Genomic DNA, 14,166 nt, shown 5'->3' on the forward strand with positions numbered 1-14,166 from the left:
TGAAGCGGCGGGGGGATCGGGGGAATGTGAGCGGGCTGGGGTAGGCGGTGACGGCGGGGAATAGGTTTCCCCACCCCCCCCACCGCCTCCCGGTGATGCTTGAGGGGGGCTTCTCCTCGATTTCTTCTGTTTGCGTTTAAGGCAGCAGCTCGTCCGCCGCGGACCTGCCGGCGACCCCATCCCCGCCGCCGCCTCCCGCGCTCTCCCCAGTCATGTCCGACCCGGAGCGATGGGGAAGCTCGAGGACAACGAGAGGGTGATCCTCAACGTGGGGGGCACGCGGCACGAGACCTACCGCAGCACCCTGAAGACCCTGCCGGGGACCCGCCTGGCCCTGCTCGCCTGCGAGTCCCAGAGCGAGTCCCCGGGCGGCGAAGACCCGCCGCCACCGCCGCCCTCCAACCCCAACCCGCCGCCGCCGGCGCCGGCGGGCGGCTGCCCGGAGCCCGGCACCGGCTGCAGCCCCCGGGGCAGCGGCGGCGCCAGCGAGTTCTTCTTCGACCGGCACCCGGGGGTCTTCGCCTATGTGCTCAACTACTACCGCACGGGCAAGCTGCACTGCCCCGCCGACGTCTGCGGGCCGCTTTTCGAGGAGGAGCTGGCCTTCTGGGGCATCGACGAGACCGACGTGGAGCCCTGCTGCTGGATGACCTACCGCCAGCACCGAGACGCCGAGGAGGCCCTCGACATCTTCGAGGCGCCTGACCTGCTAACGGGCGAGCCGCCCGCCGACGGCGACGACGACGACCTGGCCGCCAAGAGGCTGGGCATCGAGGACGTGGGGGCTGCCGGAGAGGGGAAGGGAGGGCGCTGGCGGCGGCTGCAGCCCCGCGTCTGGGCACTCTTCGAGGACCCCTACTCCTCACGGGCTGCCAGGGTAAGCGCTGCTGGACGGCGCTCCTGTCGGGGTGGCTGGGGAGGGCGAGGGGTGCCGGGGGCACCATATAGGAGGCAGCCATGTAGGGCATCAAGGGGAGGCATGCCCCGCATGGGCCAGAGGTGATGCTTTGATGGGTTGCTGCACGGGGATGGTGTCAGCCCCCATGGGGTAGTGGTGCTTGTCCCCTCTGCAGCTGCAGGCAATGTCAGACAGGGAGGGGGTGATCCTGCTGGGCCAGTGTCCCCTTATGGGGTGAGGTGGGAGCTATGCCCCAAGGAGCTTGTGATGGAGTTGCAGTTGCCCCCTTGGCTTGAGTGGGGGTCCAGAGGTGTGTGTGCTGGGGGACCTGTCTGTTTGTGGGTATGAGCACACAAGGTGCCCTTGTCCTTGCTGAGCGCCTGCATGGAGGCGCATATGGGGACAGGGGAGGCCGTCATCCCTCTCCCAGCTGTCAGAGGTCTTGGGTTTGGGGTGAGGTGGTGACAGTGATGCGGGAAAACAACCTCAGCCGTTGCCCAGCTTCGCTGTGTCTGCACTGGGAGGTGATCGGAGTTCAACAAAGTAAGTGTGACAGGGAGTCACCCTGGCTCTTACTCCATTGATTTCTCAGGGTGACCCTGCGTGGCTCTGTGACTGAGGGCATGGGTACACAGCAGTGAATTAGTGTACTAAGTTTCCATTATAGAGGTAGGGATTTTTGATCTTGGTGCTGACTACTTTCTCATTTGATGATTTGGATTTTAGTTCTGTTTCTTAGTTGCTGTTGTCAGTGGCGATGGGAGTTTGCTTTCTAACCCAGGGCTTTGGAGCAAACGGTTGTAATTCCTTTGAGAGAAATAGTGATGCCTCAGATTTGACAACTAGAAAAGCAACCACCAGCAAGTCCTCCCTGCATACAAGAAAAAGAACTTGTTACTGGGAATGTTGATTATAAAATGGTAAGAAGAGTTTTGTAGCGTATTTGTCAGGATTCCCATGACGCTTTCAGAGCTGAGCCTCATCCTGCAGAAAGTGCAGTTGTGGTGGGTGTCATCGGGTCAGTGCTGCTGATTTCGCTGGCAGTCTCCTAGATGTAGCTATACGTATGTGGTTTTAAGTGACTTTCTGAGTTGTGCCCTATACCCTGCTGCAGTTTATGTGAAAGTTAGTACCTCCTATGTGCTTAGTGAAGTTAAACAGAAAGTAAAAGTCCTTGCAGTCACCGCTGTCACTTGCTGAATGCCAGTGTTATGTTTTTGAAGGTTGCCCCCAGTGCGTTTTCCCTTGACAGATGGCTCCAGCTGATACTTGAAATATGTTTCTGATAAAGGAAGAAAAAACTACCGTGAGTCTCTAACTTTGCTCATCAATGACATACCCACACTGCTTGTGTCTTCACTGCCGGAATCCTAAGGAAAATGTGGCTGTCAGTTACCTGACAAAACAGTGCTTGTGTGCGGTGATTGCCCTGCAGGTTGTCTTTCACCTCGTGTTTTGTGACAGTGTCATATCTGCAGCTTTTATGATAGGAACTCTTTCCACTTAACTTTGATGGAGAACTGAGGAGTATGGTGTAAATGTTAAGTGGGAGTTAGTGGGAGAAATAGGAAGGCAGGCATGCTGACTGCAGTTGCACCCCGGAGTTGTAGCTGTCACTTGGGTTTTCAGTCCACTTCAGTCCACTCTTTGACAGAACGTGTAGGCGCTTGCTTTCCAAATTTTCCATCTGTGTTAGACCATCCTGGACTGTCAGTGGCTCAGATAAAGTTATTTTGAGTTTGCAAAATGAATGCCGTAATTAACACTATAATAGAAAATTGCAACACAACAGTAATGTTCATCCCTTAGAAGATAAGGTATTCACCTTTTTATAACTTAAAACCTGGTTTTAAACATTATACTCTGATTTCAACCCCAGGCAGCCAGAGTAAGGCAGTGTCAGAGCAGTAATAACAGTGTCTAAATCAGTGTTTTCATTTTCTTCGAGGCTGCTACCTTGTACTTGATGTTTCAGGTACGGAGACAGCTTTGAGAATTGCTGGCAAGTCTTAAAGCATTAAAGTAAATTTGTGTTTAAGGACTAGCATGAACTTAGTAAGCACTCTTGAACACTGTAAGGTGATAGTAACATTACGTGGAACTGAGATGTTACTGCCAGTTCAACGTTTTCCCACACCTGAAACAGAGATGTCATTTTCTGAGTATTCTGGCAAATACACTTTTGTTTTGTGTCAGCTGAAATGATGACTAACTCTAAAAACATCTGAGTGAAATCCTGGCTGTACTGAAATCCAGACAGAACTCTGTGAGCATCAATCTTTGCCTCGTAGTGTTAGCTACTGACTCATACACCAGTTAGGTTGCCGTGAGGCTGTGTATCGGTAAACTTTCTTAATAACTGTGGTAATTAATTTTTTAGCATTACTGCCCGATTTAACTTCAGCAATGTCTTTTCTGGGAAGTATGGTGATGATAAAATTGGGATATTTTCTATTAATGAAATGGTACTTAATATTTGTGATTTTTCTTTATCCTAAACTGTGATCTCTAAAAATAGAAATTTATAGAAATTCAAATATAAGTTGCCATGGTAACCTATTCAGGGATAGTGCATGCACAAGATTATTCCAGCAAGACCATCCAGTGATGTTATATAAATAGTGGAAGTAGTTTGTTTACTTTATTTAAGATTCTAAGAAAAATAATGATTCAGTTTTAAGTGTATGCAGTTTGATATTTGGATGGTGACATCTGCTAAACATGGGGTTTCTAAATATAAAATGTAATTCACATGCATACAATTGCTTTGAAACCTGCAACACTTTCCTTTGTTCCGCAAGTTCAGGAGTTACATCTGAATATTATTTCTGTTTTCATTTTATCATTTTTGGATTTCGTAGCCTGTGAAATGAAATTAAGGAGTACAGCGGGACTCCTCTCACTTCAGGCTTAATAGAGCAATCATTCACAAACTGCTGTGTGACAGAATGCTATCAGGTAGCTATGGAAAGCTACTGGCATGAGATACTGTCATAGGAGGAGAAGCACTGGGCAAACAAATCTTTCCGTGTGTTGGCTTAAACATCTCCAAACCAGACGCTTACCTGGTTCTTATCGGAATCAAACATGTATTGTGAATTTTGCTAGTTAATACCTGTAAATGATACATGATGGCTCTTAAGTGCAAATACTTATGCTTTAGTAATTGCAAAAATACATCTAAATAGTTTGCACGAAATTACAAGAGACATAATTTAGCACTGAGTTTAAAAGAGTGTGTTCAGATGCCCAGCAGGACCTAGAATGTCAGTGCTAGTCTTGGATGTCATATCTCAAATTAATTAAGCTTTTAAGGCTTTTACTTTTGAATAATAGTTGAAACATGATGCTGTTCAAAGAAGTAATTAGTATTTGTCATTGATTTTTTCCCAAGGATTATGGATTACTCATGTACTTAGTGCAGCAACTCAAAAATGGGCCTGTGATTCACAAAGTTTGTAGCTGTATATCCTTCACTTCCTGAAAAGGCTTGAAATCTGTCCATGGATAAAGGGACAGCACCTGTGAAGTCACGTAGCTCAGCAGTGTAGGAGTCAATGTGGCCCAGGACACTCAATTGGTGCTGCCTGGGACACCCTTGCAGCTTTCAGCAGCTAGAGGCAAGTTACACAACCCTTCTGCAGCGTAGTCTTTTTCTATAGGGAAGATCTAATTACTTGGTTTATAAGGGAAGGATAAAAACTAATAGGCAACTATTGGTAAAGTTTACTGTGAGAATATATTAGCTGAAATGCAAATAAACCTACCAAAGTCTTGCAGTCCAGGCTTCAAGATACACCTTGCAAGTGTTCATTAAAACGCTGATCTTATGCTGCTTCATGAAGAGCTGGACCTGAGTGGTGAGTAGTATTTAGCTGGATGGAGATACAAAGTTCCCATCCGCTGTTTTATGTGAAGTTATATTGCCAGAGACTCCTTCCAGTGTTCTGTAACATCTACATCAGCTTTGAACATTTGGTGGGTTTGGTTGTAAGAAGAATCATCTGAAACAAGTGTGATGAGAGAGAGGGAGAAAATACGATTTTATAGATCCCCTTGAAAGGCTAAAGCTACAGAAATTATATTGGAGAGCATTTTTACCAAAGATACGCCTTTATTTCATGGTTAGCTTATGTTCTCTCTAGGTACCTAGTTACCTGTCATGTATAATGGTGAATGACCACAGTGGGTTATATTTTTAGGGCTTCGGCTTTTTGTGGTGCAACACACAATTATTTTTGGTGGAAGCAATGCTGCTGGCATGGTCTGTAATATCGTGAATAGAGTGGTGAAGATATGTTCATCTCAGAATACGTGTTTGTAGATTAGTAGTGAATAGCAAAGTTTGTTTGCTATTAGCATAGAAAGGCCCTTTAATTTATAAGTGGAAATCTTTACTCTCTGTCTTTTATTCAACAAGGAAAGGAAGTATACTTTAGATTTTACTGTGTAATAACAGAGTTATGCAGACATCTTCTGTCTGAAAATCATACGAAGAAAATAGTAAAGGTTGATAAAGAAGCTGCCAAGAGGGTATTTCGTTTGCCATGTTGGGAATCAAAATGCTGATTTTATGTTTAAGATGGGAAAGAGTCCATTAGATTTAACTGGTGAAAACCAGTCATTTTACTTGAAACATTTAGCTTATGGGAGCTGTCATTTTTGACTAAACAGCAAGATTTATTCCTAATGACAAAAATCGTAGCGCATCACTGTTACAGATATTCATAAAATCTGTAGCTTCATGTGTACATGGGCTGACTAATTTGCACTGTAATTTTCATTAATGTACTTTGGCTTGCTGGCTTTTAGGAGTCTTAATTGGAGATTGTAGCTTGACATGGCATACTGAGCAGAAACTAGCTTGATCTACCTTAAATGTAGAGGCTCTCTGATGGTACTGACATATTGGTGAGGTAAAATCAGCAAGATTTCTGCCTCCTGAACTTCCGCCTTTTCCTCTACAGCTGTTCTGCCTGATGCTGCTAGTGTTTCCATGGAAACTAGCCAGCTCTTGGCTTCCTCTTCCCATGGAAAACAGCGTTCTTGCTGTCACTTAGTCATTTGGGAAAAGCATTTTGACATGGTTCTGACATAAATGCCACAGAGATGATCTGTACTACCACTTCAGAAAGAGATGCTGTTACATATGTGTATGTGCATGTGGCCGGGCTCGTCTTCCACCAACTGTAAAATGATTTGGTTACATGGACTTTGGCTGAATTTGCTTTGGTATAACTGGGAATGGAAATCAGCTTGACATACACAGCTCAGGATAATAATAGCGTGAGAAGTATTTTTCCATTGAGGAATCTGGCAGGCCACATGCCCTTCCTATATGTAGTTAATGCACAATGTGCTATCTGTCATGTTTGTTTACAGTGGTAAAATTCTTAAATGGTTTACTTTGGGATGGGAACTTGCCTTCAAACTGATTATGATGGTAGTGGGAGGAATAGCTCTCAACTTCTGGTGAATATTGTACAGGTTTCAATGCTACCGTCAGATGAGGCATCACGTTATCATGCCATTGTCACATGATGCAGTCAGGATACAAAAAAAGTGATGTAAGAGAACTGGTATATTTGAGGTCTCTATATTGTTAAAGTTCTTGGGACATATTTCAAGGTAAATGTATCAATCAATACCCTGTGAAGGAGCTAGCATTGTTGCTTGTTTTAATGAATTTTTGTTGAATCATAATCAAAGAAGTTCAGAACACAGACTAATCCCAAGTCCTTTATTAGTTTCCTTTGTTGTAGTAACTTTAAGATAATTTAAGGGCAGTTGGTGTAAAACTCACTTGTTCTTTTCTTCCTCAGTGATTGCTGGCAGAAAGTGACTGTTCTTTCCATATGAAGTTACCTTGCAATTGGGGTAGAAGGATCAGAGGAAAGGCATCCCTATGAAAGTTTTTAATATTTTAATAATCTCTTCTGAAGTGCTGTCCAGTTGTTTTAAGATGGAAGAGGCAAGGTCTTCTCATTTCCAAGGGCTGTTTCAGTGCTCTTCATTTCTCCAGAGACTTCTCCTGCTCATCCTGTGCTTGAGACTCTTGGCTCATCTTGGGGAAACAGTTTCCTTCAGCCACAACTGGAAAGAAAGGATTTCTGCTGTTATATTTAGCACCAATGGGGATAGTGTGTTCCTCTTTAAGTTTCCTTACCAAACTCTCCTTTAAGACCTCACTTCTGGTGATGTGATTTATATAAGCTTACTGATTCAGTGCAGAAACTTGTAAGGAGTTCTGCATTTTTATTTATTTATTTACTATGACTAAAGTAGTTAGGAGGATAAGGTCTAGATATGGTTATATTTGGAATATCAAACTATCAGTTATCATTTTGATTACTATGTTTCTTACAGTGATACAGTTACTTCACACATGCTCACCTTTAAGAAGCACACATATCCTTCCCAGTATGAATTACTAATAGTGTAGGAATAAAAATTTGATTTAAAAACAATGCTAAACAAGGCTGTGAAAGAATTTTAGGTGGAGAGCAAATAGGGGAACTATGTTCACTCCTACATATATGTTTTGTTATTTCCAAAGAGCCTTTCTCTTGGTGCAAGGGCTGAAACTTGAGGATATTTCACACTGGAATAAACTGGTGAACACAATATACGGCTGTGGAAATGTGTGTGGATATACTAATATAAACTTAGCACTGGCGATATTTATCAACATGATAAAAGGAATTCAAGTTGTGATGACCTCATACATTTTCTTCCCTGTCCTGACATAAAGCATGTATATGGTTTAACTAAATGGTAGGATTGTCAGGAATGCTGTAGAAATAGCTGTAGAGAATGAACATGAAGTAACACTTTATTATTCTTTTTAGTTCTACAGATGTGTTTAATTAACATCTTTGTTGGTACTTTATGATGACTAAAGCACTTTTGAAGGAAAAACTCCACTTCCATCTGTTAATCAGTAGTGTTAAAAATAGGATGCCATCTAATCACATGAAATACAATTTCTTGTGATTTGTGATTTGCTTTACAGAATTTTTGACTGAAGTGGTGACTTGAAGCTTAAAAACCAAATTATCCAATTACATATTTTAACCAAGTGTTGTTTTTTCAGCCCCCTGCCTTAAAGTGGAAAATTCTGAGATGTTGCTGTGGTTTTGGTCTTTTTTACCAGTAGGTTAACTATTACAGTGATCTAATCAGTCCTTTGTTATTACAAACAACCTTTTGTAATTACTTACTGTTTCTAGGTGAACCTTAGATATCAGGTCTTTGATATGCTCATGCAAAATGCTGTAAACAGAATGGCCTCTTACCTCAGTGCTGAATAATGTGGTAAAGTTCATTAATATGTATTAAATATGCAACACAGTATCATCTAGTCTTATTTGTGAAATAGGTATAGTTTCTTAAGTGTTTTCTTTTTTCTCTAGCATACAAAATGACATTTTTTTTACAGTGCCTAGTCTTTGAAAAAGGGTAAGTATCCTTTGAAGTTTGTGGGTTTGGTTTTGATAATTTGTGAGGTAATGGCTGTATAGCAGTAATCTTCTTTTTAACTACTTAATCCTTATCCTGAGAGAAATAATTCTTCTTTAGGAATGGCTTCCAGCACACTGAAATGCTTGCTTGCATGAAAGCACAAGGCTATTCTAATACTAGGGATATGATAGGTAGTAGGTGGGATTTCAGAAATCAAATTATGAAACTCAGTTAACAGCTGAGAAAGTTCTTTTTCAGTCAATTGCATCAGAGAAGATAAAGTTCAGTAGAGTGAAAAAGAGGACTGCAGAACAGTGCTGCGAAATGATGTGTGCAGGTTGAGGATGTGTGCAATGATGAGGAACACAGGCTGAGTTCCTGGGTATCCTGCAAGGGGTCTGCATTGGTGCCTGCTGCAGCATGGAGTGAACGTGCTTAACCATCCCCAGTGGCATCCTGCTGGTGGTTGCTCTTCAGTAGAGGGAAGAATAATGTCTTCTAATCATATTTCTTTCAGCCTACTTCATTTCTCAGATCAGAAACATTCACAAAATATATTAGGCTTTTATATACTGTCTACTGTAAGATTAAGGGTATAGAATCATAGAATGATAGAATAGTTAGGGTTGGAAAGGACCTTAAGATCATCTAGTTCCAACCTCCCTGCCATGGGCAGGGACACCCCACACTAAACCGTGTCACCCAGGGCCTCATCCAAACTGGCCTTGAACACCGCCAGGGATGGAGCATTCACAACCTCCCTGGGCAACCCATTCCAGTGCCTCACCACCCTCACAGTGAAGAATTTCTTCCTTATATCCAATCTAAACTTCCCCTGTTTAAGTTTGAACCCATTACCCCTTGTCCTGTCACTACAGTCCCTGATGAATAGTCCCTCCCCAGCATCCTTGTAGGCCCCCTTCAGATACTGGAAGGCTGCTATGAGGTCTCCACGCAGCCTTCTCTTCTCCAGGCTGAACAGCCCCAACTTTCTCAGCCTGTCTCCATACGGGAGGTGCTCCAGTCCCCTGATCATCCTTGCGGCCCTCCTCTGGACTTGTTCCAACAGTTCCATGTCCTTTTTATGTTGAGGACACCAGGACTGCACACAATACTCCAAGTGAGGTCTCACGAGAGCGGAGTAGAGGGGCAGGATCACCTCCTTTGACCTGCTGGTCACACTCCTCTTGATGCAGCCCAGGATACAGTTGGCTTTCTGGGCTGCGAGCGCACACTGAAGCCGGCTCATGTTCATTTTCTCATCGATCAACACCCCCAAGTCCTTCTCTGCAGGGCTGCTCTGAATCTCTTCAGGGTAGTCAAATATATATTAATTAGTATTTTATATTAAAGCCTGTGCAATAATGGAATTTAAAAGGTTTTTTTTTTTCTTTGAAGTAGTGGTAAAAATTGATACAGAACAAGGTAAAGGATGTTTTTAAAGTATATGAATGGCATAAACTTGCTTCGTTCTTAGACAATACCAAAGGAGAACCTCTTGAATCCTTATTTTTACATAGGGATTCAAAAATTAGTTGTACTTCTTGAGCGAGCTATTTTATATTCTACACTGGCACTTGGTAGTCCTTTACCCATATGAATGGCAATTATTTATAATGAGTGGTTTCAGGAATATCTTAATTTTCACATGATAATGATTATTAGGAGCTAAAAAAGTTAATTTAGATTTTTTTTTTTAATAATTTATTTTTTTTATATCATCCCAAGTCTTTGTTTCTTTACAAGAACAGGTAAAGGAACACTGGAGCAGGCGTCCAAGAGAGGTGGTTGATGCCCTGAGCCTGTCACTGCTCAAGAGGTATTTGGACAATGTCCTTAATAACATGCTTTAACTGTTGTGCAGCCTAAGTGGTCAGGCAGTTGGACTAGATGATTGTTGTAGGTCCCTTCCAACTGCAATAATCTATTCTATTCTAAATAAGTACGTTATGGTGTTCCAACCTTCTTTTTCCTGACAATGGAAAATAAAGGCCTTTACTTAATAATTACGATGCTTCATATTTTTGTGGTTTAAAAAATAAAGTGTATATAGTAAATGACGTCAACAGGTTTTTTTTGGTAGAAATCAAGCGGGGTAGGATTTTGGTGCAGTATTGAAAATCAGCTCTACTATATAACTCACTATCTGTTCATTATCTTGTAATAATTTATGCTAAACAAATTGATTTAAACACGCTAGGCATCTTCATTCCTTGACCAGTAAATTTTCTTACTGGCTATATTTGGAGCTATCTGAATATAGTTTTGCATTTGAGGATTGAGGCTTCTGGTAGCAGGCCAGAATTGTTTTCCTGCTTGCCTAGGTGATATACTTGTGTGGCTTGGAGGAAGAAATGGTTGTGTTTGTCATCTGTCTCTGAAACAGGCACGCGAAGCTGATGTTGCAGTGACCTGTGAATGCTCAACAGAATTTGATGCATTGCAGCTACAGGGCCTCCTTGGTTAGACATTGCATGTTTTAAGTTGTTGCCTCAATAGCAGAACAAATGAGCTGGGGGAACGAAAAAGGAGAAATTACTTGATAAAAAGGAAAATTACATCTTGGTGAAAAATGAGCCGTTATGGACTGAAGCAAAGAATGTATTTTCATTATTCTGGTTTATCACAATATAGCCAGCCAAACCTTAAAACTGGCAGAGGCATTTTGTGTTGCATGTATGGTTTGGTTTGTTTGTTTTGTTTTGAGTGACGTTCATTGTTTTAAGGATGGAAGACGTTGATTTTCTTTAAACTGCAGGTTTATCTACTTCTTGCTGCAACTGCCACTTCCTTAAAGTGAGAAAGGCATTTTGATCTTTTCAAAGTGACTCCCCTAATAGCTAGGTTTATCACGCACATTTTGTAAACAGCTACTGTAGGTAGGTACCGTCTTGCAGTCAGTCTCCACCTCAGTCCAGGAGCGGTGACAGGCATGAGTGTCTCCCAAAATTATCCCTGGAGGCTCTCAGAGGTGGTAGTTATCTGTTTCTTCGTTAGATATCTATTTTATCTAATTAGCCCCACCACATTGCAATCAAAATCTTGCACTCTTACTGAGCCAGTGGCTGGCTATTCCAGAGCTTCTGAATCAATGACTTGCAGTGAATAAAATAAACCATTCTATGATTCTTTGAATTACAATGACAACTATAGATACTTCTCTACTGTTAATACTACCGTAAGTAGCCATGTTAGCAGCTCTTTGAAAGCATGATGGCATGCATCACTTATTGACATGAAAACCTATAAAAATTTCAGTGATGTGGTATTCTCAACAATTTAAAGACATTTAAATTCAGTATTTGGTAGCACAAATGTACCCATTAGTCTCTGGGGAAGTGCAGGTTTGTTCACATTGAGCTTGTATTTCATTAGAGCAACCTACCTTGCACTGCAATCCTGACATATTCATGAGATGAAGGCAATCCTGTTTGAAATAATGCCTGCTTTTGTTCAAATACAAATAACTAGTTTTCTAAAATAGTGTGAGGAAAATTATCAAACTTCTGTCTTGTGCTGCTGCTGTTTGTGTACTCCTTGAAAATATAGCTCAAGAGGTGTGTATTAGTAATTATAATGAACAAACTTTGCAAATCTTTTGTTTGTTTACTGGCAATGCAATTTTCAAATAACAAGGTAATTGTTACAGTTCCCTAATCATATTGTCAGCAAAATGCTGCCTTCGGAAACCTTATCCTTGTCTCTAGGTGGGAGAGTCTTGGTAATAGTGGAGGATAAAGGAAAATGCATGACCTAAATTTTTCATTGCAGTTCTACTGTTCAGACAAGTACAGTGTAACAACTGTGTGCACTGCAGAAACAGGGAAGAAATGGGAGTCTGAAACAAGGGAGGAGAACATTTGTGGTCCTAGTGTTCCCAAACTTCAGGTGGAGTTTTTGTCCATATGTATAATTATGGATGAAAAAATACTTTTTTTTTGCGTGTGTATATATACACACACACATATGTATGTATGTGCACACACACACATTTTGGAAGAAATGCATGGATTATCCTGTAATTATGATAGTCAAGAAGATTTTTGTTGGTTTTTTATTTCCAGTTTGTCCTTCAAGGTTTTAATAAAGAAAGTGCATCCCAGATCTCATGTCTTAATTCAGTGTGCTTATGTTTTCTTGTCTAATTCAGCTTCCAGCTGTAAGTTCAAGTACAGTTTTGTGGACTATCTGAATATCTTGCTTTATTAGGCTATAATCTATTTTACTGGGTATACATAAATGTTACTATATCGGTTTACAGTATTTTGTAATCTGGAGAGGGACTTTTTACGAAGGCATTACTTTGACTGGGCAAGGGGCAGTGGCATTAAACTGAAAGAGGGTAGATTTAGATGAGATTTTAGGAAGAAGCTCTTCACTGTGAGGGTGGTGAGGCACTGGCACAGGTTGCCCAGAGAAGCTGTGGCTGCCCCATCCCTGGCAGTGTTCAAGGCCAGGTTGAATGGGGCTTTGAGCAACCTGGTCTAGTGGAAGGTATCCCTGCCATGGCTGGGGGATTGGAAGTGGATGATCTTTGAGGTCCCTTCCAACCCAAACTATTCTATGATTTTGTTAATTATGTTTGATGACACAAGTGGTGCTCCATTCTTTATAAATTTTATTTCACTAGAGATGGGAAAACCCCGAAGCTGTTATGTAACTAAATAAATCTTGCTTTCTGTGAGTGTATATCTTATGGGTGACTGTCATGGCCAATTAAACTTTTTCCTGCATTTGGCATATTATAAAGTCTCATTTGAGTGCAGATTTGTTGCTGTCAGAAGGTTCTGAACTCACTACATTTTTTTTTTCCTCAATGAAGGTTTTAGATTTCTCCCTGTCTAAATAGGCTGCTTATTTTCATAGACCTGTAGAGATTTAATTGTTTTCAAAAATCTCTATCCTTTCATCTGACCTTATTATAAATGGCCAGCTGGTTCAGAGCTCTTAGGTGAGGGATCAGGAAGTCTTTTCTTTAAAAAACAAGCAGGGAAGCAAGCCCAACTTACTGAAACTAAACAAGGTAAAGTTGCTTTTCACTTGGAAGTCCTGACAGCTCAGGACATCTTTTCCCAAGAAGGCACTTGCATTTGCACTTCTTACATCAGAAAGCATAACTGCTGAAGTAATTTGAGCTCAGGAACAGCATAAAAGAACAAGCAGAAGTTGAAAGACTGTTACGACTGGGAGGGGGTTTGACTGCTGTAAGGAAATCCTTTCACACTTGAGAGCTCTCTATTATGGCATGCATTGGCATTTAAAAAATACTTAATTACTCCAAAGCAAACCAATATTCTGCGGTGTCCATTTTATTGAAAGCATATATAAAATGTGAACAAGGATACATTCTTTCTATGACTTTATTTCAAGCATCCTGATACAACTAATGATACTGATTTTATATTACATTTAAAAAATATAAATTTATAACTATTTTGCTTTTACAGCGTTTCACAGAATGACTGAAAATCCTATAAAAGGGTCAGATTCTGCTGGTAAATTATCTAGAATTGTTCTAGAACCCTACTGATTTTATATTGTAAAAACCTATACATTCTTTATGCTATTTTATTAGACATTTTAAGAAAATCATGTCTCAGGGATGCAGTTTTCCCTTCTTCAGCTGTCTATAAGGGGATATAATTTTCATCTGGTTGTGTCGATCTTTGAAGTGTTGCAGCCTGATTTATTATTCATTTATATATGTATTTTTAGTAATTTTTGTAAAAGGAAGAGAGGATCAGTTCAAGTCAAGTTCATATGGCTGTTTTTGGGAGGAATACAGAATAAAGAGAAGCACAAAACCA

General features: G+C 41.3%; 1 protein-coding gene across 6 annotated transcripts in view; it reads left to right on the forward strand.

The window, feature by feature from the left end:
- Positions 1–229: 229 nt before the first annotated feature.
- KCNC2 (potassium voltage-gated channel subfamily C member 2) overlaps positions 230–14,166 on the forward strand; it is a gene marked incomplete at both ends in the record, with an annotated part of 110,914 nt that continues 96,977 nt past the window's right edge. For all 6 annotated transcript variants that reach the window (XM_080619051.1, XM_080619053.1, XM_080619049.1 and 3 more), the window contains one exon: positions 230–877. In XM_080619051.1, the coding sequence (XP_080475177.1) occupies positions 230–877 (648 nt within the window). The remainder of the gene's footprint in view (positions 878–14,166) is intronic.

The sequence above is a fragment of the Psittacula echo genome (assembly GCF_963264785.1).
Source record: "Psittacula echo genome assembly, chromosome: 1".
In the NCBI taxonomy this organism is placed as follows: Eukaryota; Metazoa; Chordata; class Aves; order Psittaciformes; family Psittacidae; genus Psittacula; species Psittacula echo.